This window comes from Saccopteryx bilineata, chromosome 1 (assembly GCF_036850765.1).
Source record: "Saccopteryx bilineata isolate mSacBil1 chromosome 1, mSacBil1_pri_phased_curated, whole genome shotgun sequence".
Classification (NCBI taxonomy): domain Eukaryota; kingdom Metazoa; phylum Chordata; class Mammalia; order Chiroptera; family Emballonuridae; genus Saccopteryx; species Saccopteryx bilineata.
In genome coordinates, this window is record NC_089490.1 from 95188747 (window position 1) to 95216004 (window position 27258).

General features: G+C 42.4%; 2 protein-coding genes and 1 pseudogene across 3 annotated transcripts; 1 reads left to right on the forward strand and 2 right to left on the reverse strand.

The window, feature by feature from the left end:
* Window positions 1-2912: 2912 nt before the first annotated feature.
* NANOG (Nanog homeobox) lies at window positions 2913-9539 on the reverse strand. Of its 2 annotated transcripts, none has more exons than XM_066253108.1 (4): window positions 9389-9539; window positions 5491-5750; window positions 3468-3554; window positions 2913-3284 (listed from the first exon to the last, which is right to left on the reverse strand). In XM_066253108.1, the coding sequence occupies exons 1-4, from the start codon at window positions 9537-9539 to the stop codon at window positions 2940-2942; spliced, it is 843 nt and encodes a 280-aa protein (XP_066109205.1). In that variant the 3' UTR covers window positions 2913-2939. The 2 variants fall into 2 exon arrangements, with proteins under 2 accessions (XP_066109205.1, XP_066109202.1); XM_066253105.1 differs by having other exon boundaries at window positions 2913-3329.
* LOC136321105 (U6 spliceosomal RNA) lies at window positions 4587-4666 on the forward strand (annotated as a pseudogene).
* A 12901-nt stretch (window positions 9540-22440) lies between the features above and the next one.
* Window positions 22441-23722, reverse strand: LOC136325957 (transcription elongation factor A protein-like 1). The gene has a single exon (XM_066261188.1). The coding sequence runs from the start codon at window positions 23615-23617 to the stop codon at window positions 22988-22990; it is 630 nt and encodes a 209-aa protein (XP_066117285.1). The 5' UTR covers window positions 23618-23722; the 3' UTR covers window positions 22441-22987.
* Window positions 23723-27258: the final 3536 nt, after the last annotated feature.

Consider the following 27258-nt stretch of genomic DNA (forward strand, 5'->3'; position numbering starts at 1 on the left):
TTCCAAAAGCAAACAATAAACATCAGAAATCAGTCTTTTTCTCCTTTTTTCTTTTCAATGGTTCTCTTTTCCCCTTACTTACTTTCCTGTTTCTTCTCCAGTACCTAGCATGTTGCCTTGAATAGCTGCTAATGTTGTCTTTGGACTCTACATCGTTAGCAATTCTTAGCCCTTCCTTGCCTGTTCCCAATTATCTTGTAACTAAACTTAATCCAAAGTAAACACAAGCAGCAACTGGGGGTATAAAGAAAGTTTTAGGGTTCAGAACTGGACAGCTAGCCTTGGCGTTTCCTAGGTTCTGACACTTTATAATAGCTATTTTGCCTAGAAGTTTCTAGACTCTGGTTCACCATTTAGTGTTTCTTCAAATTTGTTGTCTATTAGTTGCATTTAGTTAAGAGCCAAGAATTTTGCAGAAATATGACAAATTATCTTAAAAAGAAAGCTCTAGTTTAATCTAAGATTTTTTTCCCTTCACTCACACATTCAAAACATAAGTGAAAAAGGAAGGTGGCAGGAAAAGATCAATTTTTGAAAGTCTAAGTAAAATTTGCTTGAATTATATACAAGACTGACAAGTAGTGACTTAGAGAATGGCATTTCATATACTGTTCTCATTGTTCAGTGAATGTTGTTTCAGTTATCTACTTGGTCCATAATATGGAGGTTGGCACAACACTCAAATATCTGATACTAGGAAGGAATAGCATGTTGAATTTAGGTCTTGGTGGGAATTAACTATTCCTGCCTTCTTCTTTTGTCAAATGTCTAGATAATTGAATAAGATTATAGAGCAACGTTATTACTAATAGCAAAATTATTTAAAATACCTTATTTCAACATAGTTCTGGCAGGGCAGGAGAATACTGCAGAGCAGTCAGAGCCTTTCACAGATGTTACAGGGTGACACTTCAGTATTTCCCTCCCCCCGGGCTGCCATTCAGATTCAGCCTCTTTACAAACCCAAGGGCTCCGCTTATCACTTCCCAAACCTCCCAGGTGTGTTACTCTACCAGAAAATAACCACAAATTTTGTTTCAGTGATATTACACACGAGGAAAGAATTAGTTTGTTCAGGTCTAATTAATAACTCACCAAGCACCATATCATCATATCCTTGGTGACTTTTGTTACTAATTAAAAAAAAACACACAACTTTCCATTGCCTGATCTGTAGTGGCACAGTGAATAAAGCATTGACTTGGAACCGTGAGGTCCCGGGTTTGAGGCCCTGGCCTTGCTCAGTCAGGGCACATGTGGGAGTTGATGTTTCCTGCTCCTATCCCCTTCTTTCTCTTTCTCTCTCCTCTCTAAAATGAATCAAGTCTTAAAAAATATTAAAAAAAAAAACCCAAAAAACTTTCCATTGATTTCAGAGAGAGAAAGGGGGGGGGGGGTAAGGGAGAGAGAGCAGCATCAACTCATCGTATTTGTTCTATTTAATTGTACGCTGTAAAGCCAGCAGCCAGAGCCAGGGCAACTATCACAGCCGCCCAGCCCATGCAGGTTCACATTGGATTCGGACAGTCGGTAAAGAAACAACGGAGCCACAAACTAGTGGGCCATAATCTTTCATCCTAGCTTGCACCCGGCAGGCAAGTAAAACATACACTGGGCTCCAAAACCCAATCACATTCAGTGCTCACAAAGCTACTGATTTATCCGAGTTTCCTAGAATCAAAGGTTTCTAGCTCACCAGCCTTATTCTCCTCAGTTCCCCATCTCCTTATCCCAGATACAAACTGGCATCTCACTCAGCACTGCTCTCCTGGCCACATGGCCTCTTCCTGCTCTCCTCTGCTCTCTCTTCTAATGATAATCTCAGGAACCAAGAGTTCAAGTTCCCGGTCTGCCCCCACTTTATAGTGCAGAAATCAAAACCTTTAATCCAATATACAAAATAGGGAAGTCTCTAATACAAAGTCACTTATCTGCGGCATGGTGGAATTGTACCATCCCACATCAAAAAGGGTGGGAAAGGCTTAGTCCTAAAACCAAGCCCCAGGCTTCAAGGACCCTGTCTGCCTACAGCCCACCCCCAACACACATTAATATCACCTGGGCAACGGCCTCCACGTGGGCAGCGCCATCTTTAACAGAGTGAGCATAATATATTTTATCTGCCCAACATACGCTCATTGGTTGCTTCTGATATGTGCCCTGTGCGGGGATGAAACCTGCAACCTTAGCGTGCTGGGGCTGACGTTTTACCCACTGACCTGCCCTACCAGGGCACCTTTGCTCATTTCTGAGATAGCAGTCTTCCCAATGGCTAAGAAAGACTTCAGTTAGTTCTTCCCCCACATCAAAAATGCAATAAATAACCGTGCTTAGCAAGTTTTTACTTTATTTAGACCACTGGGTAAAAATCAGGGTATAGCCAACTAACAGTAAAATAGACATTTTATTTATTTGTATTTAAACGTACAAACCAACCAGCCAACCTGTCATTATTATCACGATGCAGCAAAATACAAAACATCTTTTACAAATACTTGAGTAACAAATTAGGGGTTGTAGTGAAAACAGCAAAAGGGGCAGAGGAAATCAGTGAAGCATAGTATAGGTTAACCATTCACCTGAATTGAGAAATATGAATCCCAGGAAATATGAATAATCTTTTATCACACATCTTTGTCCTTTTACTTTCTATCCTTGACCTTACGATTCTAGAGCCTAGAGCTACCCAAAATAATACTACATCTAATTATCTATAGCCACAGACACCTTTTATCTTTGTCTACAGAAGCAAGGCTACAGAAACCTCTTTGATTAGATTCAGGTCATAACCCACTCCCACCCTTCCAAATTGGCACCACAGGCATAATGAGAAGCAGCTTATCAAGGCAGAGAGATACACAGAAAATCCTAGGAGGTAATACAGCCACTGCCCAGATTGAGACTGAAAATATATCCATCGTTATGCTATAAGTTCATGGCTATATGTTGGTGGAGTCAGGCTGTGTGTTCATGGAGTAATCTGGGAATGGATCCACGGTTTGATGAGCACTACAATAATACTTCGGGGTTTGCAGTATTGCATCATAGCTTTCCCCAGCAGTTTCCAAGGCAACCTCCAAATCAGTGACAAGATTTTGCTGGAACTGGATCTGGGGCTGTAGGGACTCCTCTCCAAAACTATAGAACTGATTGTTCCAGGCCTGGCTGTTCCAGGCCTGGGGGCACCAGGTCTGACTATTCCAGGAATGGTAGTTCCAAGATGGGCTGTTCCAGGGATGGCTGCTCCACGTTGACAGGTTTCCAGAGGCATTCACCAGGCATCCCTGGTGATAGGAGAGGCTCCGGTACTCTGTGGTTGCTGAGCTCATCTGCAAGAGAAGGGTGGGTTCACTGAGAGGGGACAGGAAAAATCCGAATTGCCTGTGGCTGGGATTGTGTGCTTCAGCAACAGATCAAACTAAAAAATCACTGAAAGGCCAGAGCACAGTAAGTAAATTTCCTGTTACCTGAGCCACATGGTTGCTATTCTTTGACCAGTTGTATTTTTGCCACTTCTTACATTTCATTCTCTGGTTCTGGAACCAGGTCTTAATCTGCAGGAAAACATAAAATAGTAGTGATACCGATGTGCTAGGGATCAAAGAATATTGTTAACATTTTCTTCCCCTGACAACTACAACTGTCTAAAGCTATCAAAATGTGAATTTTTAGAGTCCTTTAAAAAACCTGCTGACTTCAGCCTGACCTGTGGTAGCGCAGTGCATAAAGCGTCAACCTGGAAATGCTGAGGTTGCCGATTCAAAACCCTGGGCTTGAGCCTGACCTGTGGTGGCGCAGTGGATAAAGCGTCGACCTGGAAATGCTGAGGTCGCCGGTTTGAAACCCTGGGCTTGCCTGGTCAAGGCACATATGGGAGTTGATGCTTCCAGTTCCTCCCCACTGTCTCTCTCTCCTTTCTCTCTTTCTCTCTCTGTCCCTCTCTCTCTCCTCTCTAAAATGAATAAATAAAATAAAATAAATTTTAAAAAAACAACAAAAAAAACCCCTGGGCTTGTCTGGTCAAGGCACATATGGGAGTTGATACTTCCTGCTCTTCCCCGCTTCTCTCTCTCTCTCTCTCTCCCCTCTCTATAATGAATAAATAAAATCTTAAAAAAAAATTTACAAAAACACCCAAAACGTGCTGACTTCAGCAGCACATACACTAAAACTGGAACAAGGGCCCTGGCCAGTTTGCTCAGTGGTAGAGCGTCGGCCTGGCGTGCAGGAGTCCCGGGTTCTATTCCTGGCCAGGGCACACAGGAGCCCATCTGCTTCTCCACCCCTCCCCCTCTCCTTCCTCTCTGTCTCTCTTCCCCTCCTATAGCCAAGGCTCCATTGGAGCAAAGTTGGCCTGGGCGCTGAGGATGGCTCTGTGGCTTCTATCTCAGGCGCTAGAATGGCTCTGGTTGCAATAGAGCAACACCCCAGATGGGCAAAGCATCGCCCCCTGGTGGGCATGCCGGGTGGACCCCGGTTGGGCACATGTGGGCGTCTGTCTGACTGCCTCCCATTTTTAACTTCAGAAAATTACAAAAAAAAAAAACCCACAAAAAAACAAATACTAAAACTGGAACAACAAAAAAGAAACCTGGAACAATACAAAGAAGATTAGAATGTCCCCTGCTTAAAGATGACATGAAAAAAAGAATCTTAAATCAATATTCTATAAATGAATTATCAAGCTGCTCAAGTCAGCTGGCTGCTTTTTGTGTAATAAACCTAACCAGTTAAAGACAGACTGCAGATCTACTAACCAGGAAGTACACATGTAGTTTACCCATGCCATTATTCACAGTTAATGATAAACTGTTTGCATGACTAACCCCCACCCAGATGAACACTTTACCTATTTCCTGAGAATAGTGGCAATTTTAACTCAGAAATTATGAACATACAACTAGAACAATTATTTAGAAAATATCAAGTTATACTGTAGCACACAAAATAAAATTTCCACATGGTTTATAAACTTGTTAGAAAATTAGATCACAGAAAGACCAGAAGATTAAAATCACAGAGTAGAGGACTTTCTAAGTATGGCACAAATGACAAAAAACCATAAAATTAAATGCCAATAAATTATTTTTTTTAAAGAAATGCATGAAAAATGATAAACCTCAGGAGTAATCGAATGCACCCAGATAAAAACAAAAGATGCAATTTTTCCTTTAATGAGAACCGATGTTGGTTAAGGACTCTCTAACCTGAAGATGGGAGTATACACCCCTTTTGATTGAGGCAAAATTGGAAACATTTCCACAATTTTGGTTTGTGCAACAGGGAAGTGTTAAATAAAGACACATTTACACAACAGACTGTTTAATGAACAATGGTTACAAAGTATACTACAAAAACATTTCATTTTCATATTAAATTATTTAGGGGGTGCATAAAAGCAGAACGCATAGAAAGATGTTATCTGCAAATTAGCCTTATTATTATTATTTTTTATTTCTTATTGCAGAGACAGGAACAAAACAACCTTACCTGTTTGTAGCTAAGGTTCAGGGTTTTAGAAAGTTCTTGCATCTGCTGGAGGTTGAGATATTTCTGTCTCTGAAATCTTTCATTGAGTACAGAGAGCTGGGTCTGTGAGAAGACGGTTCTGATCTTCTGTTTCTTGACCTGGACTTCCTCCTCCTTCACTGTATCGTCCTCTACAGAAGTAGGTAGTATTACGTCGGGACTGGTGGAAGAATCAGGGCTGTTCTGAATATGCAGGTCCATGGAGGGAGGAAGAGGAGAGACTGTTGGGAATAAAAACAACACTTTTCTCTAAAGCTTTTTAAATATTAAATTCACGAATTTATTATTTGCAAAGCTTTTTTAAATTTTTTTGAGAAGAGAGAGATACATGAAGGGAGAGAGATAAGCATCAACTCAACTCGTAGTTGAGTCACAAGGCCAGTGATCCCTTGTTCAAACCAGTGACTTTGGGGATTATGTTGATAATTCCATCCTCAAGTGAGAGACCTCAGGGTTTCAAACTTGGGACCCTCAGCATTCCAGGTCAACACTCTATCCATTGTGCCACCACCGGTCAGGCATATTTTCAACATTTTTTTTTTTATAAATACGTTTATTTATATATTTATTTTTTACAGAGACAAAGAGTCAGAGAGAGGGATAGACAGGGACAGATAGGAATGAACAGATGAGAAGCATCAATCATTAGTTTTTCGTTCTGCATTGCGACACCTTAGTTGTTCATTGATTGCTTTCTCATATGTGCCTTGACCACGGGCCTTCAGCAAACTAAGTAGCCCCTTGCTCGAGCCAGTGACCTTGGATCCAAGCTGGTGAGCTTTTTGCTCAAACCAGATGAGCCCAGGCTCAAGCTGGAGACCTTGGGGTCTCGAACCTGTGTCCTCAGCATCCCAGTCCGATACTCTATCCACTGCGCCACCACCTGGTCAGACACATTTTTAAAGTCCTTACTACCTCAGAACTAGATAGTAAGCAACAATTCTTAAGCAACCTGAATAATTTGCCAATTTTTGTACAATCTAATACAATCCAGTTCCACCATTTTACATGCAATGGACATGGCAAATAATGACAGACAAGGCTAATAGAACAAACACGCTAGTATTGCTGAACACAGTGGGACTCAAACCTCTTTGACAACACCTGGGCTGTTCATAAAGGTCAAATTGAATCACTTGACTCCCACCTACTGTGTCACTTCATAACTTTTTGTAATCTTAATCATTACCTACATAACTTTTAAAACTGATGACTAGTTCTTTCCAGCTGGTCCCAAACTATGGGAATCTCTAGGTACAAGCCCCCCAATACAAAGTGAAACTATAAGCTGAGACGCCCTGCTGCCAATACAAAGATTGGCCGTTGCTGCATACATACAGTCTATATGCAAGGAGGCAGCAAAAAGTACTCAGCCTCGCGAGACTGGAAGTGTGCAACTTCTCCTAGGGCTCCTGGTGTTGCATGCACAAATCAGGATTGATGCTGTCTGTCTACAATGTATCTGCCTGCCCTGTACCAAGACCCTAGTAAAGAACCGTATTGTGCTCACTGACAGCACACCTGAGCCACAAGAAGGGGGCTAAGGTGATTCCTGAGGAGGAAGAGATTTTAAACAAAAAATGACCAAAAAAATTTAGAAGAAATATGATGAAAGGAAAAAAGAACACTGAAGTCTAGAGGAGCAGTTCTAGCAGCGCAAGGAATTGGGAGTTCAGCTGATGGAAACCAAGGCCCGGAAAGGCAAATAAATCCTCATCCCTCCTGGCCTTGCCCACGTAGGTCAGTTGGTTGGAGCATCGTACCCAAGCGCCAAAGTTGCAGTCTGATCCCTAATCAGGGCAGGGCACATTCAAGAAGCAACCAAAAAGTGCATAAATAAATGGAACAACAGATTAATGGTTTCCTCTTGCCCTTCCTCTCTCTCTCTTAAAAAAATAAAAATAAATGAATAAATCAAGAAACAAATTTTTTAAATTTATTTATTGATTTTAGAGAGAGAGGAAGGGAGAGAGAGACACAGAAACATCGATCTGTTTCTGTATGTGCCCTGACCAGGGATTGAACCGGCAGCCTGTGTATCAGTACAATGCTCTAACCAACTGAGCTATCTGGCCAGGGCAAGAAGAAATAAATTTTTAAAGAAATTTTTAAAAATTCTCTTTTCTCCTATCTCAACTCATGTAAAAAAAATAATAAATAAATAAACATGATTAGATTCTGGGAATCTCATAAAGCTAACAGTTATATTGCCCATTTCTAAATACGAGAACTAAAAGGACATGGATTTCAATGGGTTTGTTTCAGTCCAGACTTTGCCTTTATTTTTACTCTGTAACCTCATCTCCAAAATTATTCCTCCCTCACTCAGTTTCTTCATTGATTAAAATGAGGTAATAGATAAAAACTGTCTAGCAGAGCACCTGGACATATCAGCTTTAGTAACTGAATGAAAAATTAATTTCCTGTATTACCTAGATTAAGTACTTCAATTCCTACTTGCACTCCAATTCTACCCTTGTCATGGTACAAATGCACAGGCTTTAAAAGACAAAACTTCACAACCTGGTGCTTCTTGCAAGTAGCTCTAAGAAGAAAGCTCTCAAGACTAGAAGTGGGGCAGTGTTTTACATCTATACAAATTCACCATCTACACTTGCTTGCTACAGAGGGATGTTCACCTGCTCTTTCCCAAGCTATTTCTCTCACAATCCAGCACTGTCTGTATTTTCCACGTTTGAAATGATCAAAGGACATTAACAAAGTTTAGGAAAACAGGGTAACAATATCTAACACTCAAACATAGCACTAACTCCTTCGCCACAACTTAGTTTTATAGTTGTAATAATAATGTAAATAGTTTTTAACAAGTAATATCTAAAAAAGCAGTGCCAGCTTTAAGTATCCCAAGCATCTCCCACACCCGCAATTGCCATTTCAAAAAATTATTTATAGATTTTACAAAGAGGAGAGAGACAGACGGGAGCAAGAAGTATCAACTCTTAGTTGCTTCACTTTAATTGTTCATTGATCAATTGCTTGTCGCATGTGCCTTGATCCGGCAAGCCCCGGGTTTAGAACCAGCGACCTTACATTCCAAGTTGACACTACCTCAGCATTCCAAGTTGACACTCTATCCACTGTACTACCACAGATTAGCTCAGTTATTTAGAAGCCTAAGCACTAGAGAACAGGCTTTGAAGCCAAAACTGGTTTTTAATTCCGAGTTCTAGCCACTTTGTCAGCAGATCAAACCTTCCGGAATTATCTACCATAAAGCAAAGTGAACGCTTCTCCTTGAGATTTAGGAGATCTGAGTATGTGCTCAAAGAGCTTTCCATTAACACTCATACATCCAAAGGATGGGAGAAAAGCCAATTGCTACTGTGTAGAGATCAGACTTTTCCACAAGGTGAGACCCATGTAATCAGCCGTGCCATTTCTAGTAGTGACTGACAAGGAAGAGGCCGCTCACCATGAACACCTTGCCCTTACCCCCAAGCTGTGATGTTATCACTTCTGGCTTAGTGATATTTACTGTTACTGTGTGCCAGGAACAGCGTTAAAATTTATACATTAAAAAAAAAAAAAAATGATTTATACATTAGCTTATCTACTTTAGCTCATTTGTTTTTACAGTGTGCATGCAAGTTCTCAAACATAGTGTGCAGTTGAACTGCTGAGTCCCATGCCCCTAGTCACAGTTCATAACTCCTGACACCTAAGACATTGGTGAAAGGGCACGTGCCACTAAGAATAGAATGAGAGGTGTCTTGAGGATTAATAGATAACGGACACCTGCTTCTATTAATGGGCTGTACTGGCTCAAGTGGGAAAAGTATGACCCTTATCCTCTTTCCCCCTTAAGGAATTCAGGTTTTCAAGGATTCCATTTTCTTACCAGTCTCCATATGGAGCGTCTCCGCAGATGATATTTCCAAGGATGCATAGTTTTCTCCAGGCTCATAAATCTCGGGCACTGGTGAAGTTTCCCTAGAATTGGATGCTTCGGAGAAGGACAGGCTTTGGGGACAAGCTGAATCCACACTCATGTTGCTGAGTTGAAGGAGGGGGGAAAAAGCCCAAAGAGCAAAATTGTAAGAAAGTCCCAGGCTTAAAAATCTAGATAGAAGACCTCAGAGAACTAAAAATATCTCCAAATGCAAAAGTATCAAAAAGATGGAATGAAATGAATCACCTTTGCAGTAACAGGGGCCAAACAGCCCAATCTTGCAAAATGTGGAGATTTTGGAGGATGTAGATTTATAAGGAAGGGTCAACCAAATTTAGACCCGCCCCTCCTGGCAGCCCCGCACCCACACACACCCTTGCGAATTCTCAGTTAATCCTGTCTGCCAGTCTCCCCACGGCCATTGTCATGCAAAAGGTAGCTGCGGAATAACCCAGACTGGGTGGGGAATGAGAAAACTGGGGCCACAGACTAAATCAACTCAACAACGAAATACTTCTAGATTTATCGTGTTTCCACCTTTTAACATCAAAGATGCACCTCCAGTTCCTGAGGCTACTGCAGGTGAATGAAATTCCCACTAGGACACTTAACTCCTTAATTTCTAGACCCCTTGAAATCAGGTTAGTTATGCAGAAACTTAAACTCTCATTTCCTTCTTTGATTTACCCTGAGGTCACAATAAAACACACATTGTGTGTTGCTAAGGCCTCAATTGATGTTAAAAACAGTACTTGTTTTCAACTTCCACTGAAGTTGCTTTGCTTTTTAGCTTTCAGGAGGACAGGCAGTCTTTCCAATAGGACTGTTGTCTTGTTTTCAACAACATCCAGAGGAAAGGAGCTGCGATCTGCTGATCTGCTAACCAAGACACTTTGGTGCCCGGCGAGTAATTATGCACATACCATTACTATGAAAGATTTTTAGTTTCTTTATACTCCTTACTGGATAGAATCTTGGTGCAGCAATTTTTAAAAGTCTTAGTTTCCTCATTTGTGAATAGGGACAAAAGTACCTTCTCTGTGTTGTTGTAAGAATTAAAGAAAATAAAGAGCTAAATGCAGTATTTGACACATCAGCTAGTGACCTATAAATGGTGGCTGCTGATAGAAATTCTATCAGGATCCTATGCCCATGACCTTCAAGTTTGCATTACCGTTTGTAGTTATTTTTATTTTAATCCAGTGGACAACATGATAGAATGAAAACACCACCTTTTAATTTCACTTGGGACATTACTAGATATAAAATAATGAAATTTGTTGACCAATCCAGTTGAAAGGAAGGAGTTAAAAAAGAACTCTAGGTAAATGATATTCCCATGGCCTGACCTGTGGTAGCGCAGTGGATAAAGCATCGACCTGGAAATGCTGAGGTCGCTGGTTCGAAACCCTGGGCTTGCCTGGTCAAGGCACATATGGGAGTTGATGCTTCCAGCTCCTCCCTCCTGTCTCTGTCTCTCTCTGTCCCTCTCTGTCTCCTCTCTAAAATGAATAAATAAAATAAAAATTTTTTTAAAAAAATGATATTCCCATAAGGGACCTGCCAACACATTTGTGGTGGGCTCCTTGCAGAGTCAATGCTTGCCCTCCTGTCTCTCCCTCTTTCCCAAGCAGTCATCATTTGCTGGCTTTTCTTTCTCCTCTGGCTTTTTTCTTTTTCTTTTTCTTTTTTTCACAGAGACAGAGAGTCAGAGAGAGGGATAGACCAGGACAGACAGACAGAAATGGAGAGATGAGAAGCATCAATCATTAGTTTTTCATTGCAACACCTTAGTTGTTCATTGATTGCTTTCTCATATGTGCCTTGACTGTGGGCCTTCAGCAGACCAAGTAACCCCTTGCTCAAGCCAGTGACCTTGGGTCCAAGCTGGTGAACTTTGCTCAAATCAGATGAGCCCGCGCTCAAGCTGGCTACCTTGGGGTCTCGAACCTGGGTCCTCTGCATCCCAGTCCCACGCTCTATCCACTGCGCCACCACCTGGTCAGGCTGGCTTTTTTCTTTAATCAGCTTTTTCTTCTCTGGTTTGGCATCCAGTCATGATCTTCAACCCCACTCCCATCTCCACACTGTTCTTTTTTGATTCGTCTTCTAAGAGAAGAATTTTTGGAGTTAGTTTCAAGCATTAACATATTTATGACAAAACAGTCTATGGCTTGCAATTTTCCTCCCCATTTTCAAATTCAACATTCAAAAAACTTCAGGTTTCTTATCCCCTTTTAATCTCCCATCCCTAGAAGTTAACTCTTAGCCAATCCCAATCATAATGTTTTTCCAAGATACAACTCTTGACTAACCTCCCCCACCACACACACTGACACTTGGATCTCCAGCTAGAGCTGCTGGCTTTGCGCCGGTGCAAATTGTTTTTTTATTCACAGTGCAAAGATGCCAATTTGTGCGTGTAACAGTATTGCTGGGTCCAAACAAGGGGATAAAATTCTATGTAACTTTTTTTCTTTGTCTTCACAGACCATCCTTCTGAAACAGAAGTGTCTAGAATAGTAAGGTAGCCAATTGTCCTCCTTTAGGTAGGACAGTCCTTTCGTAAGTTCCATTCTCCCTTGAAAAGAGTCCTCCTACATGTCCTCCTTTTTGATATTGGAAGACTAATCTGTAAATGTCCATGTTTGATCTATGCAGAGTTGATCCACTGCATGTGATGTGATGTATTTGTATCTAAATGAGTACTTTTTTTTTTTTATGTGCCTTGACCGCGGGCCTTCAGCAGACCAAGTAACCCCTTGCTTGAGCCAGCGACATTGGGTTCAAGCTGGTAAGCTTTTTGCTCAAACCAGATGAGCCCTTGCTCAAGCTGGTGACCTCGGGGTCTCAAACCTGGGTCTTCCGCATCCCAGTCCGACGCTCTATCCACTGCGCCACCACCTGATCAGGCTACTTTTTTTCTTATAATTATTAAAAATTAATAGGCATGTAAGCATAATTACAATATAAAATATTACAAATGTTTTTATTATGTATTAATCATATTAGTGTATTATTGTTGCAATGAATAAAATGTTTCTTTTACTTATAATATTGTTTTCTATTTATTTATTTTTTTCTTTTTTTAAAAAATTTTTTTTTTAATTTTTATTTATTTATTCATTTTACAGAGGAGAGGGAGGATAGAGAGAGAGAGAGGAGAGACAGAGAGAGAGAAGAGGGGGAGGAATTGGAAGCATCAACTCCCATATGTGCCTTGACCAGGCAAGCCCAGGGTTTTGAACCGGCGACCTCAGCATTTCCAGGTCGACGCTTTATCCACTGTGCCACCACAGGTCAGGCTGTTTTCTATTTATTTTTGTCCTCCTTTTCATTGTAAAAAAGTTGGTCACCTTAAGAATAGGGGAGTCGCCTGGCCTGTGGTGGCGCAGTGGATAAAGTGTTGACCTGAAATGCTGAGGTTGCCGGTTCAAAACCCTGGGCTTGCCTGGTCAAGGCACATATGGGAGTTGATGGTTCCTGCTCCTTCCCCCTTCTCTCTCTCTCTCTCTCTTCTCTAAAATGAATAAATAAAGATTAAAAAAGAAGAATAGGGGAGTCGCCTGACCAGGCATTGGCGCAGTGGATAGAGTGTCGGACTGGGATGCGGAGGACCCAGGTTCGAGACCTCGAGGTCGCCAGCTTGAGAGTGGGATCATCTAGTTTGAGCAAAAAGCTCACCAACTTGGACCCAAGGTTGCTCACCAACTTGGACCCAAGGTTGCTGGCTCAAGGCAAGGGGTCACTCGGTCTGCTGAAGGCCCATGGTCAAGGCACATATGAGAAAGCAATCAATGAACAACTAAGGTGTCACAACGAAAAACTGATGATTGATGCTTCTCATCTCTCTTCGTTCCTGTCTGTCCCTATCTATCCCTCTCTCTGACTCTCTCTCTGTCTCTGTAAAAAAAAAAAAAAAAAAAAAAGTTAAACATAGAATTACTATATCATCCAGCAATTCCACTTTTGTGCACATACCCAAAAAATTGAATGCAGGAACTTGAACAGATGTTTTTATGCCAACATTCATAGTGGTATTAGCCAAAACGAAAACATTACCAAAAAAAAAAAATTAATTAAAAAATAATAATAAAAGGGAATGCAGAAAAAGGGGGTGGAATGAGGTGGTTTACAGGTAACTAAATTTATTATGGTGATCATTTCTCCATATATAATATATATCAAATTATTATGTTGTAAACCTTAAACTAATACAATATTATATGTCAATTTACATCTCAATAAATCGGGGGGGATTTAAAAAAGGGAAATATTTGACTTCCTGGCTCTCAATTAGCAGTTCAGTAAATGAGAGCAGTCAAGACTGCATGCTTATTTTTCCTGGAGCTCTCTAAACTGCAGGTTCCAGAAGCTTTGTTCTTTGATGATAGGGTTCTTTGCCTAAAAGCCTGGGTCAACTTCACCCCATCCCCCTGACTTGTGTCCCATTGTATCAAGCATAAGAGCCTCCGGAGTGAAAGGCCAAAAGGGAGGGGTGGTGGCTAGAAGGCAGACTTACTACATTCTTTGCCCTGGAAAGCGATTTGAATAAGGTTGAGAATGCCTCAGAAGCTGTCGGAGACTTCGGGTTTGTTTGGGTAGGCTGTACGGGTGGAGGAGGGGTGTACTGCAACGTGCTAGAGTCCAGGGCTGCAAATGTAAGTAAGTGATTCAGTGAAACCCTTATTTTAGATTTTATGGGCATACCTCGAAGATATTGGGGGTTCTGTTTCAGACCACCATACTGAAACAAATACGGCAATAATGCTAGTTATACTTTTTTTAGTTTTGTTTTCAGTGCATATGTAATCAGAATCACGGGAAGTAAGACCCAGAAATCTTGTCTTTTAAGAATCACTAATTCTTGTGTACCCTAAATTCTGAGAAGCACTGCTCTGGAATACAGTGGTAGGCAGTAGGGGAAACGGTCAATACATCTTTATTAAATTAATAAATCAGCTCCAGTGGCTAAAACACTAACAAATTGGAGAATTACAAGAACTTTCAAAAACAAATAAAAGCACATTTATTTTTTACCTTGTGGTTCAGTTTTAGGTTTGTCAGATCTTACTGTAACTAAAGTTTTATAAAATTTAAGAACTAAATTATTATGTGTAACAAATTCTAAGTTCTCTACTGGAGAGTTCAGAAGGGTTAATATTTAAACTGAATTGTCAGTCTCTTTTTTGTGTGTGTGACGGAGAACCTGACGAGCCTGGGCTTAAGCTGGTGACCTCGGGGGTTTCGAACCCTGGTCCTCCATGTCCCAGTCTAATGCTCTATCCACTGCGCCACTGCCTAGTCAGGCGGTCAGTCCCTTTTTTTTTTTTTTTTTGAGCATGCAAGAATTTTACTAGGGGCCTGACCAGATGGTGGCACAGAGGATAGAGCATCAGCCTTGTGTTAGAATCCATGGTCCGAAAAGACCAGTGTAGCAGGCTTTATTGAAAGGAAGGAAGGAACCCTGCCGGGCTGACTCCTAAGGGAGAGTCAAGCGCCAGGCACAGCCTGGGACTGCGCTTTTTAAGGGTTTGGGGGAGGGGGAGTAGGAAGGGTTGTGGGGTTTTCAATCATCCAGGACTTCTCAGCTTGTGACATCAGACATTCCTTTGTGGTTGGTCATCTGATGTGAGCCCTGAAACGAGACTTACTGGCAGGGTTAAAGAAATGAAAGCTAAGACCTCGGATGCAGAGGACCCAGGTTCAGAACCTCAAGATAGGCTGCAGAATTTGGGTTCGCCCTAGCCCCCTGTAGTTGCTGGCCAATAAACTCCTCAAATTTAAAAACAAACAAACAAAAACACCTCGAGGTCACTGGCTTGAGTGCGGGCTCACTGGCTTTAGTGTGGGGTCACTGGTTTAAGCGCTTGGTCTTGGACATGACCTCGTAGTTGCTGGCTTGAGCCCAAAGGTCGCTGGCTTGAGCATGGGGTCACTTGCTCTACTGTACCCCCCCCCACACACATTAAGGCCCATATGAAAAAGGAGAAAGCAATCAATGAATAACTAAGGTGTCACAACAAAGAATTGATGCTTTTCATCTCACTCCCTTCTTGTCTGTCTGTCCTTCTTTCTGTCTCTTTCGCAAAAAAAAAAAAAAAAAAAAAAGGATTCTACTAGGGGAAATGCCTATAGGAAAGTAAATTGGGAGGGAGCCCAAAAGGCTGGAGAGCCAAGGCAGACAATGAAGCAAGTATGACACCAAGTGAAGAAGAGAGGGAGGGAGGAAAGTTGGATGGGAACATCCTAGACTGCCATGAAGCTATCTGGGAGTGTTGGAGCCAAAGTTTCCATCAGAGAAATCCTAGTGTCCTTTTACACTTAGTTATTGACTGGGAGCATTGTCAGAGTCTTGACCCTGTTAGAGTTGCAATTAAGCAAGACTTGTGGAGACAAAATACCTCAGCAAGGCAACTTTAATAAGTCCTGCAGAAGAGTGTGCTGACGCTAGTGAAAGCTGGCCAGCAAGTGTGCAGACGAGGGGTAGGGGTTGGTTCTGTTTTTGTTCCTAACATAGGCCCTAGGCTGGGTCTTGCCCCATTGGCTGGGGTGGTGACTGTACAATCTTACTCTTTCCTGACTGGCTAGATTAAATGCGTGTGAGAGGGAGAGACAGGGACGGACAGGAAGGGAGAGAGATGAGAACCATCAACTCATAGTTGCCACACCTCAGTTGTTCATTGATTGCTTTCTTTTATGGGCCTTGATTGGGGGGCTCCAGGCAAGCCAGTGACCCTTTGCTCAAGCCAGAGACCTTTGGTCTCTTAATTTTCATATAAGGGCAAAATAAACATTTTAGTAACAAATATATCTGGCAGCTCTCACTCAGATTGGAAGAATGAAGGAAATTCAGAAGATGATAGGGTATAGTTGGACTAAGATGGGGGCTCAGCAACATGGACTTCTACTCACCAAGACTGACCTGGCTACAGCCACTGCTGAGTGCCCCATCTGCTAGCAGTGAAGACAAACACTATTTTCCAATATGATACCATTACCCGTGGCGGATGATCAGCCATCTCTCTAGTGGCAGGTTAATTACCTAGGATCCCTTCCATCTTGATAGGAGCAGTACTTTGTTCTTATCGGAATAGACATTTATTCTAGATACAAATTTGCCTTTCCTGCATGTAATGCTTCTGCCAAAATTACCCTCTGTGGACTTACTGAATGCATTATCTGTCTTCATGTTACCTCACACAGCACTGCTTCTAATTGATGAACTTACTGGGTTGCAAATGAAGTGCCTGCCCTGTGGTGGCACTATGGATAAAAGCATCAACCGGGAATGGTGAGGTTGCCAGTTTGAAACCCTGGGCTTGCCTGGTCAAGGCACATATGGGGGTTGATGTTTCCTGCTCCTCCTCCCTTCTCTCTCTCTAAAATAAATAAAGTCTTTTTTTAATTTTAATTTTAATTATTTTTTTATTCAGTGAGAGGAAGGGAGGCAGAGACAGACCCCCGCATGCACTCTGACTGGGATCCACCTGCTGGGCCGATGCTTTACCACTAAGCCAAGTGTCATAATGAGCTCTCATACTTACAGAATTTTTTCACTGGTCTCACAATGTTTCCCATCAAACAGAAGTACAGTAATTGGCAATATCTTGCAGGGTTGGGGCATTGTTCTCCAGAGGGCTCTAAATAAGTATTCAGTACATTGTGCTGTTTCTCCCATAGCCAAAATTTACCAGTCCAGGAATCCAGGGGAGCAGCATCATCTACTGTTTTCTCTAGTAATCCTCTAGCAACATTTTTGCTTGGAGTCTCCATCTCCTAATGTTCTATTGGTCTAGAGGTCATGCCTTGTGATTAATGTCAACAGAAAACCACAACAACCCAATGTAGGCATGACTATTAATGGTCAGACACCCCACTAGGCTGAGTCATTACTAACTGAAGTGTGTGCTGAGGGCAAAGTGAATATGTTCTAGTCTTTTAGCAGGTTTGATGATGATAATATAACATTGTTGTCTGTATTCACTAAACTGTGCATTAGATCTCTAGTGCTTATTTACTATACATTGCTTGCAAAGGGAATATAGAATGGGTAGTGGAAGAAGGTAGTTATAAATACCACTTAGACTGTATGATAAGTTGCATAAATAAAGATTGTAATTGTTATGAGTATTTCTTCCCTTTTTCTTTTTTTTGAAAATATTTTTATTTCTTAATTTATTAATTTTTTTAGAGAGAGGAGAGAGAAAAAAGGGAGAAGCAGGAAGTATCAACTCATAGTAGTTGCTTCTTGTATGCCAGTGACCTTGGGCTTCAAGCCAGCAACCTTTGGGCTCAAGCCAGCAACTATGGGGTTATGTCAAGCCAGTGATCCTGCTCTCAAGTTGGTGAGCTCGTGCTCAAGCCGGATGAGCCTGTGCTCAAGCTGGTGACCTCAGGGTTTTGAACCTGGGTCTTCAGCATCCCGAGCTAATGCTTTATCCACTATGCCACTGTCTGGTCAGGTTAAAAATCAATAAATTTTTAAAAAATTAAAAGAAGCCTGACCAGCCTGACCAGGCGGTGGCACAGTGGATAGAGCGTAGAACTGGATGCGAAGGACCCAGGTTCAAGATCTGAGGTCGCTAGCTTGAGCACGGGCTCATCTGGTGTGAGCAAAGCTCACCAGCTTGGACCCAAGGTCACTGGCTTGAGCAAGGGGTTACTCGGTCTGCTGTAGCCCCATGGTCAAGGCACATATGAGAAAGCAATCAATGAACAACTAAGGTGTCGCAACAAATAACTGATGATTGATGCTTCTCATCTCTCTCTGTTCCTGTCTGTCTGTCCCTATCTATCCCTCTCTCTTACTCTTGCTCTGTCTCTGTTAAAAAAAAAAAAAAGAAAAGAAAAGAAAGCCTGACCAGGCATTGATGCAGTGGATAGAGCATCAGACTGGGACGTGGAGGACCCAGGTTTGAATCCCCAAAGTCACAAGCTTGAGCCAGGGCTCATTTGGTTTGAGCAAGATTCACCAGCTTGAGCCAAGGTCATTGGCTTAAGCAAGGGGTCACTAGATCTGCTGTAGTCCCCCAGTCAAGGCACATATGAGAAAGCAAGCAATGAACAACTAAGGTGCCGCAACAAAGAGTTGATGCTTCTCATCTCTCTTTTTTCCTGTCTGTTCCTATCTGTCCCTCTCTGATTCTGTCTCTGTCAGAACAACAACAAATAAACAAAAAATGAAAAAAAATTATTCATCAATTTTAAATGCTTTTTTTTTTTTTTTTTGTATTTTTCTGAAGCCGGAAACGGGGAGAGACAGCCAGACAGACTCCTGCATGCGCCCGACCGGGATCCACCCTGCACGCCCACCAGGGGGCGATGCTCTGCCCCTCCGGGGCGTCGCTCTGCCGAGACCAGAGCCACTCTAGCGCCTGGGGCAGAGGCCAAGGAGCCATCCCCAGCGCCCAGGCCATCTCCGCTCCAATGGAGCCTTGGCTGCGGGAGGGGAAGAGAGAGACAGAGAGGAAGGAGGGGTGCGGGGTGGAGAAGCAAATGGGCACCTCTCCTATGTGCCCTGGCCAGGAATCGAACCCGGGTCCCCTGCAAGCCAGGCCGACACTCTACCGCTGAGCCAACCGGCCAGGGCCTTATTCATCAATTTTTTTTTATTTTTTATTTATTCATTTTGTTTTAGAGAGGAGAGAGAGAGAGAGAGAGAGAGAGAGAGAGAAAGAGAGAAGGGAGGGAGGAGCTGGAAGCATCAACTCCCATATGTGCCTTGACCAGGCAAGCCCAGGTTTTGAACCGGCGACCTCAGCATTTCCAGGTCGACGCTTTATCCACTGCGCCACCACAGGTCAGGCCCCTTATTCATCAATTTTAAAGAAAGAAGGGGAAAAAGAAACATTGATTTGTTGTTCTACTTTATGCATTCATTGGTTGATTCTTCTATGTGCCCTGACCAGGGATCAAACTTATAACCCTGATGTATTGGGAATACACTCTAACTAACTGAGCTACCGGGCCAGGGCTAAGGATTTCTTCCCTTTTTTGTTACTGTATTAGTCTGTTCAGGCTGCAATAATAGAATACCACAGAGTCAGTGGCTTGAACAACAAAAATAATTTTCTTACAGTTCTGGAGCTGAATCCAAGATCAAGGTGTTGGTAGGGTTGGTTTCTTTTTTTTTTTTTTTAGAGAGAGAGGAGAAAGAAAGAGACAGAGGGAGAAGGGGGGAGGAGCTGGAAGCATCAACTCCCATATGTGCCTTGTCCAGGCAAGCCCAGGGTTTCGAACCAGCGATCTCAGCATTTCCAGGTCGACGCTTTATCCACTGGGCCACCACAGGTCAGGCCAACTAGGGTTGGTTTCTGATGAGAACTCTCTTCTGGGGTGCAGATGGCTGCCTTCTTGGTGTTTCTTCACATGGCCTTTCCTTCATGGGTGTGCACTCTTGGGGGGGGGTCTCTTCCTCTTCTTACAAGGACATCAGTCCTATTGGATTAGCCTTCCCTTTTATGACCTCATTTAACCTGAATTACCACCGTAAAGGCCCTATCTGCAAATATAGTCACATTGGGAGTTAGGGCTTCAACATGTAAATTTGAGGACATAATTCAGTTTATGACAATTACAATTTTATGTGTGCATGTATGTGTATGGCAATTTTTTTTAAAGTGAGGAGGGGAGATAGAGAGACAGACTACCACATGCGCCCCAACCTGGGTCCACCTGGCAGTGCCTGTCTTGGGCCAATGCTTGAATCAACCAAGCTATTCTCAGCTCCTGGGGCCAACACTTGAACCAATCAAGCCACTGCCTGCAAGTGGAGAAGAGAGGAAGAGGGAAAGGAAGAGAAGCAGATGGTTGCTTCTCATGTGTGCCCTGACCAGGGATTGAACTCGGGACATCTGCCTACTGGGCTGACACTGAGTAAACTGAGTAAACTGCCCATGGCCAGATTTTTTATAATACTTAAAAAAAAATTGGCTGGATAGCTCGTTTGGTTAGAGCATTGCCCCAAAGTGCAGAGATTGCTGGTTCGATCCTGGGTCAGGGAACATACAGGAATGGATTGATATTCCTCTCTCTCTCTTTCCCTTCTTCTCTGGCTAAAATCAATCCATAAATAAAATAAAAAAAATTGATTCGAGAGAAAGGATGAGAGAAACATCAATTTGTTGTTCCACCATTGGCTGATTCTTTTTATTTTATTTTTTAAAGATTTATTGATTTTAGAGAGAGAGAGAAATATAGGAGGCGGGGGGACAGGAGCAGGAAGCATCAACTTGTTGCTTCTCATATGTTTTTTTTTTTTTTTTTTTAATTTTTCTGAAGTTGGAAACGGGGAGGCAGTCAGACAGACTCCCGCATGCGCCCGACCGGGATCCACCCGGCATGCCCACCAGGGGGTGATGGCTCTGCTGCAACCAGAGCCATTCTAGCTCCTGAGGCAGAGGCCACAGAGCCATCCTCAGTGCCCGGGCCAACTTTGCTCCAATGGAGCCTTGGCTGCAGGAGGGGAAGAGAGAGACAGAGAGGAAGGAGAGGGGGAGGGGTGGAGAAGCAGATGGGTGCTTTTCCTGTGTGCCCTGGCTGGGAATCGAACCCGGGACTCCTGCACACCAGGCAGACGCTCTACCACTGAGCAAACCGGCCAGGGCCTCATATGTGTTTTGATGGGACAAGCCAGGATTTTGGAACTTGTGACCTCAGTATTCCAGGTTCACTGAGGCTTTACCCACTGTGCCACCATATGTCAGGCCATTGGTTGATTCTTTTATTATTATTGAGAGAAAGGGAGGCAAAGAGACAGACTCCCATATGCACTGAAATGGGATCCACCTAGCAAGCCCCTACTGGGCCATGCTGCCCATCTGGGATGTTGCTCCATTGTTTGGCATCTGAGCCACTTTTAGCTCCTAAGGTGGAGGCCACAGAGCCATTCTCAGCACCTGGGGCCAACTCACTCAAACCAGTCTAGCCATGGCTGCTGCTGGAGGGGAAAAGAGAGAAAGAGAGAGAGAGAGTGAGAGAGAGAGCAAGTAAGAGAGAAGGGAAAGGGGTGGAGGAGATGGTCACTTATCCTGTATTCCTGACTGAGAACCAAACCTAGGACATCTATATGCTGGGCCAACACTCTATCATTGAGCCAACCGGCCAGGGCCGAGAACGTCTTATATTTTTAATGTTTTTTTTTTTTAATTATTAAAGATTTGTCTGCGAGCCAGATGCAGCCATCAAAAGAGCCACATCTGGCTCGTGAGCCATAGGTTCCCGACTCCTGAGTTAGGCAGAAGTATGACTTTGATGTTTTCTTTATTTGAAGATTAAATACTATTTAAGGAGATGTATCTGGATGCCAAGGTGACAAGAGATGAGCTACTATGGTTAATGTGTCAACTTAGCTAGATTACCATTATTCAATTACACACTATTCTAGGTGTTACTGTAAAAGTATTTTGTAAATGTAGTTAATATCTACCATCAGCTGACTTTAAGGACACTATTTTTAATGTCTGAATGGGCCTCACTGAATCAGCTGAAAGCCCTTGAGCAAAACCGAGGTTTTCCTGAGGAAGAAATCCCACCTGTGAACTGCAGCTTTAGCCCAGAACTGATCATTTCCTGCCAGCAAATCCTGCCAATGGATTTTGGATTTGCTAGTTCTCACAATCACAAAAGCCAATGCCTTGAAAATATCTCTTAACTAAACAAATATATCTATTTATCTCCTACTGGTTCTGTTTCTATGGTAAAACCCCGACTAATTCAGCTGTTAGGTATATTATCAATAAATCAAAGAAAGAGTTAACATCTAGGCATTGATAGAGGCATTTGATTTATTTGGTTTGTTAAATTCAGCAGTTACTATTTTTACTTAAAAAATTTTTTTTTAGATTGAGAGAGAAGAGAGAGGAAAGAGAGAGGGGGTAAGGTACAGGAAGCATCACCTCCCATTTGTGCCTTGACCAGACAAGCCCAAGGTTTCCAACAGGCCTCAGCTTTCCAGGGGGAGGCTTTATCCACTGCGCCACCACAGACCAGGCCTCAAGTTCTGACAAACATTTTATTAATTACCACATTGTCTTTATAAACTGACAGTGTTTAAGTTGCTTTACATTATTTCCCATTATACTGGAGGGTTTTTGCAATACATGTAAACTGTGTTCGTTCTGAAAAAACAAGATGTTCCAACAAAGCAAAAGTGAAAAACAAACAAAAACTCACTTATCTTACCACACAGGTGGCCACCGTTATGCCTCTGAAATATTTACTTTCAGTTTTTCTTTGCAGATTAAGTTAAAAATATACATTTTTACAAAAACGGGATACTACACAGACTATTCAAAAATCGCTTTTTTCACTTCACAATACATGACGTCCATTTTTTCATGCAAATTGGTGAGCCACAGGACTGAAAGAGGGAGACTTGCAGATGGGGAAAAGGAAGCCCAATTTTACCCAATTACAAGCGAAACACCTTAAATAAAGCCACACAAAAACGTTAAAATTAGTAAGATGGTGAGAGGGAGTCGAGAAAATACACACGATTCAAGTGGCAATACCAAGTCAGACAAACCGCATTAATGGCCGGGCACATTACATAGGATACGGACGGTTGCGTCTCGCCTTCCAGTGCATGATCATCAGTTTGTTTCGCACTCTTTTCATCTCTTCCATCTCCTCTGCGACCTGGATCATCTCCTCGTTGCTCAAATTTCTGCCGTGTATGTCCCCTTTAAACTGCGGGCGAGAGCGAGCCAGCCTTTCCTTAAAGCTTCCTTCTTCCAGCTTCTGCTTCCCCACTCCGCAGGGAGGCTGCTCCAGGGCGGGGCGCGCCGCGAACAGGTCATGCAGAGAAAGGCGCTCCTCCGAGGGGCGATACTCGGGCCCCAGCAGCTCGGGAAGGAGATCAGGAAGGAGCTCGGGAAGGATGTCCTCGGGAAAGAACTCCTCCTCGGAGGACTGCTCTTCCGAAGATGGCTCCTCTGGACGCGGCTCTTCCGGCGAGTTCTCCGCCTGCGGCTGCTCCTCGTCCCTCTCGGGCATGCTCTGCTCCTCGTCCCTCTCGGGCGTGCTCTGCTCCTCGTCCCTCTCGGGCGTGCTCTGCTCCTCGTCCCTCTCGGGCGTGCTCTGCTCCACGTCCCTCTCGGGCGTACTCTGCTCCTCGTCCCTCTCGGGCGTGCTCTGTGCCTGCTGTTCTTCGTTTGCTTGGCAGGCTTTGTCCATGTTGGCAGCGGTCCCTGCGCGGACGGGCAGCTCCAGGCCGCGCGCTCTCAGGCAATCGCTCCTGGAGGCTGCGGGCTGCGTGACCTGCAGGCGCGCAGACTGACGTCAGACAGCGTAGTGGGCGGGGAGTGGGGAGGGACGGAGGGAGGGACGGAGGGAGAGAGGCGGGGCCGGCTGACTTTGGTAGTTATTATTAACAAGATTCTTTTTATTTGGCTTTATCGGTTTCTCTTGATCTTTAAAAATATATTAGGCCTGCCCTGGCCGGTTAGCTTAGTCCTAAATCTAGTCCTTTGGTCGGTGAGAGCGTCCTCCGGAAATGCCAAGGTTGAGGATTGGATACTGGGTCACGGCACAGATGGAAGCAACCAATAAATGGACAACTAAGTGGAACAACAAATGAATGCCTTTCTCTCTCTTCCTCTCTCTGTCTCTCTTAAAAAAAAAAAGAAAAAAGAAAAAGAAAAAAATTTTTCTTAAAAGGAAAGCTTTGCTTTAAAAAAACAAAAACAAACCAACAAAAAAAAAATATTAGGCCCTGGCCAAGTAGCTCCAGATAGGTCAAGATGTTGGGTTTGATCCCCTCTCAGGGCACATACATGAATCAACAAATGAATGCATAAATAAGTGGAAAACAAATGAATGTTTTTTCTCTCGCTCCTTTCCTCTCTCTAAAGTCAATAAATAAGAATTAAAAAATTAAAATATTCATTTTTGATATTATTTAATCAATGGTAGCAAACATATTTAGCAAACAACCAATATTCTAGGTACATTTTATTTATTTGTTGGTAATTTAAAAAACAAACTATTTTAAAATAGTTTAAGGTTTACAGAAAAATTGGAAAGATAATAAAGTTCTTATATACTCCATACCTAGCTCCCCCTATTATTAATATCTTGCATTAGTATGGTACAACTTTCACAATTAATGAACAAATATTGATATACTGCTATTAACTATTCATATTTTTTAAGTTTTTGTTTTAAAAAATTTTAAACTATTTTTATTATAAATATAATACAAAGAAACACTGAAACAGTGAAGAAGACAAAAACATCTATTCACTACCTTGAAAATGTTCCCCAGTACATCTCTTATAATACTTTAGCTGTGATATAACAAGGATGGTGGTAATACGAGTGAAGGAAGGCCCAGTACTCTCATAGGTAACAGTTTTCTGTTCCCTATTAACCTAGACATGTAAGTTCACACTGTGTATAAGCCTATTTTTTATACTATTTTTTTATAATTTAGAAATTAAATTTAATGGGTGACATTGATCAATAAGAGTACATACGTTTCAGGTAAACATTTCTATAGTGTTTGAACTGTTGTGTGCCCATCACTCAAAGTTCGATCATTTTCTGTCACCGTATATTTGTCTCTTTACTCCCCTCCCCCTGGTAACCAATTCACTTTTATTTATGTTCATGAGTTTCATTTTTATATCCCATCTATGTATGAAATCATATAGTTCTTAGCCTTTTCTGGTTTACTTATTTCACTTAGCATAATGTTCTCAAGGTCCATCCATGTTGTCGTAAATGGCAACATCATAATTTCTTATGGCTGAGTAGTATCCCATTGTATATATGATATATGCGCACCACATCTTATTTAACCAGTCCTCTATTGAGGGACACGTTGGTTGTTTCCATGTCTTGGCTACTGAGAATAATGTTGTGATGAACATGGTAGAGCATATGTCTTCGTATACCAATGTTTTTGAGGGTTTTTTTTTTGGTATATACGCAGTAGAGGAATTGCTGGTCATATGGTAGTTCTATTTTTAATTTTTTGAGGAACCACTACACTTTCTTCCATAATGGCTGTACCAGTTTACATCCCCACCAGCAGTGAATGAGGGTTCCTTCTTCTTTATAGTCTCTCCAACACTTATTACCTGTCTTGTTGATAACAGCCAATCTAACAGGTATGAGGTGGTATCTCAAAAAAAAAAAAAAAAAAAAGAAAGAAAGAAAGAAAAGAAAAAGCCTCACCAGGCGGTGGCGCAGTGGATAGAGCGTCGGACTAGGATGCAGGATGCAGAGGACCCAGGTTCGAGACCCCGAGGTCGCCAGCTTGAGTGCCGGCTCATCTGGTTTGAGCAAAAAGCCCACCAGCTTGAACCCAAGGTCCCTGGCTCCAGCAAAGGGTTACTTGGTCTGCTGAAGGCCCGTGGTCAAGGCACATATGAGAAAGCAATCAATGAACAACTAAGGTGTTGCAACGCGCAATGAAAAACTAATGATTGATGCTTCTCATCTCTCTCCGTTCCTGTCTGTCTGTCCCTGTCTATCCCTCTATCTGACTCTCTCTGTCTCTGTAAAAAAAAAATTAAAAAATATATATATTTAAAAACTTATTTTATTTATTGATTTTAGAGAGAGAAAGGAGTGAATGAGAGAAACATTGATTTGTTGTTCCACTTATCTATGCCATCATTGGCTGACCTCTGTAACGTACCCTGAGGATGAACCCACAACCCTAGCAAATTGGGAGGTTGCTCCAACCAACTGAGCCTACCTGGCCAGGGCCTGGATGACCAAAATTTTTAGTTTTGATTTAGAGTCAGCCAAAAAGAGATTAAACAGTAATTGCAACATGAAAACCAATAGAGAGAAAACTTTTAATTTTTACTGGGGATGAAACAGACTCAAATAAACTCTACCAGTGTCAAAGTGTATAAGCCATTCCAGGGTAGTTCTAGTGGCAAAACCCCCCCAGAGGGCTGAGTTTGGGGAAAGAGTTGGTGGTCTTAACAGTGAGCTAGCAGAGGCAGCAACGAACAAAGAGGCAGCTGTGGGTGTGGATTGGTAGAAGAAACATATGCATTCCACCCCTCTGAATATATCCTAGGCATAAACTAGTACATGACTGTAATTAAACTGTCTCCAGATGAAAACGTTCTAGATCAACTACCCAATATTTCTGAATAACAACAAAAATTCTATATGGGAAAGTTTTATTTTGCAGAAAGAAAACATGGAATAGGGCTCTCTGAGATAAAAGATGAAGCTGTCTGATGGGTCTCAAATACAATTTTGTGTGAATAAAGTAAGCATCATTAAGTATAGGTGTCATTATCTAAGGTAAATGTTCTGTTGTACAGCTGAGGGAAGCTTTGTTGGGTGTGGGCACCTTCTTCTGTCTCAGTACTGACAAGGCAAATGAGCTGGAATCCTGGTAATCCCAGTTTACTTCATGCCAGTTTATTCTCCAAAGGGTTCAGTTCAGGTAAACCAAGAATGCTATATAAACTAGGGTGGCATCTCCTACACCTAATTCTTTTTTTTTTTTTTTAATTTTTATTTATTTATTTATTTTTTACAGAGACAGAGAGTGAGTCAGAGAGAGGGATAGACAGGGACAGACAGACAGGAACGGAGAGAGACGAGAAGCATCAATCATTAGTTTTTCATTGCGAAGATTATTTATTTATTTATTTATTTATTTATTTTTAGAGAGGAGTGAGAGAGAGAGACAGAGAGAGAGAGAGAAGAGGGAGGAGCAGGAAGCATCAACTCCCATATGTGCCTTGACCAGGCAAGCCCAAGGTTTCGAACCGGCGACCTCAGTGTTCCAGGTCGACACTTTATCCCACTGCGCCACCACAGGTCAGGCTCCTACACCTAAT

Excerpts from the sequence above, each read along its gene's own strand:
- NANOG (XM_066253105.1), bottom strand. The coding sequence starts at position 9,539 with ATGAGTGTGGATTCAGCTTGTCCCCAAAGCCTGTCCTTCTCCGAAGCA. Across the intron at positions 3,555-5,490 it reads TGAACCTTAGCTACAAACAG|ATTAAGACCTGGTTCCAGAA; the intron begins GTAAGGTTGTTT and ends GTTTTCCTGCAG. Across the intron at positions 3,330-3,467 it reads ATAGCAACCATGTGGCTCAG|ATGAGCTCAGCAACCACAGA; the intron begins GTAACAGGAAAT and ends CTTCTCTTGCAG.
- LOC136325957 (XM_066261188.1), bottom strand. The coding sequence starts at position 23,617 with ATGGACAAAGCCTGCCAAGCAAACGAAGAACAGCAGGCACAGAGCACG.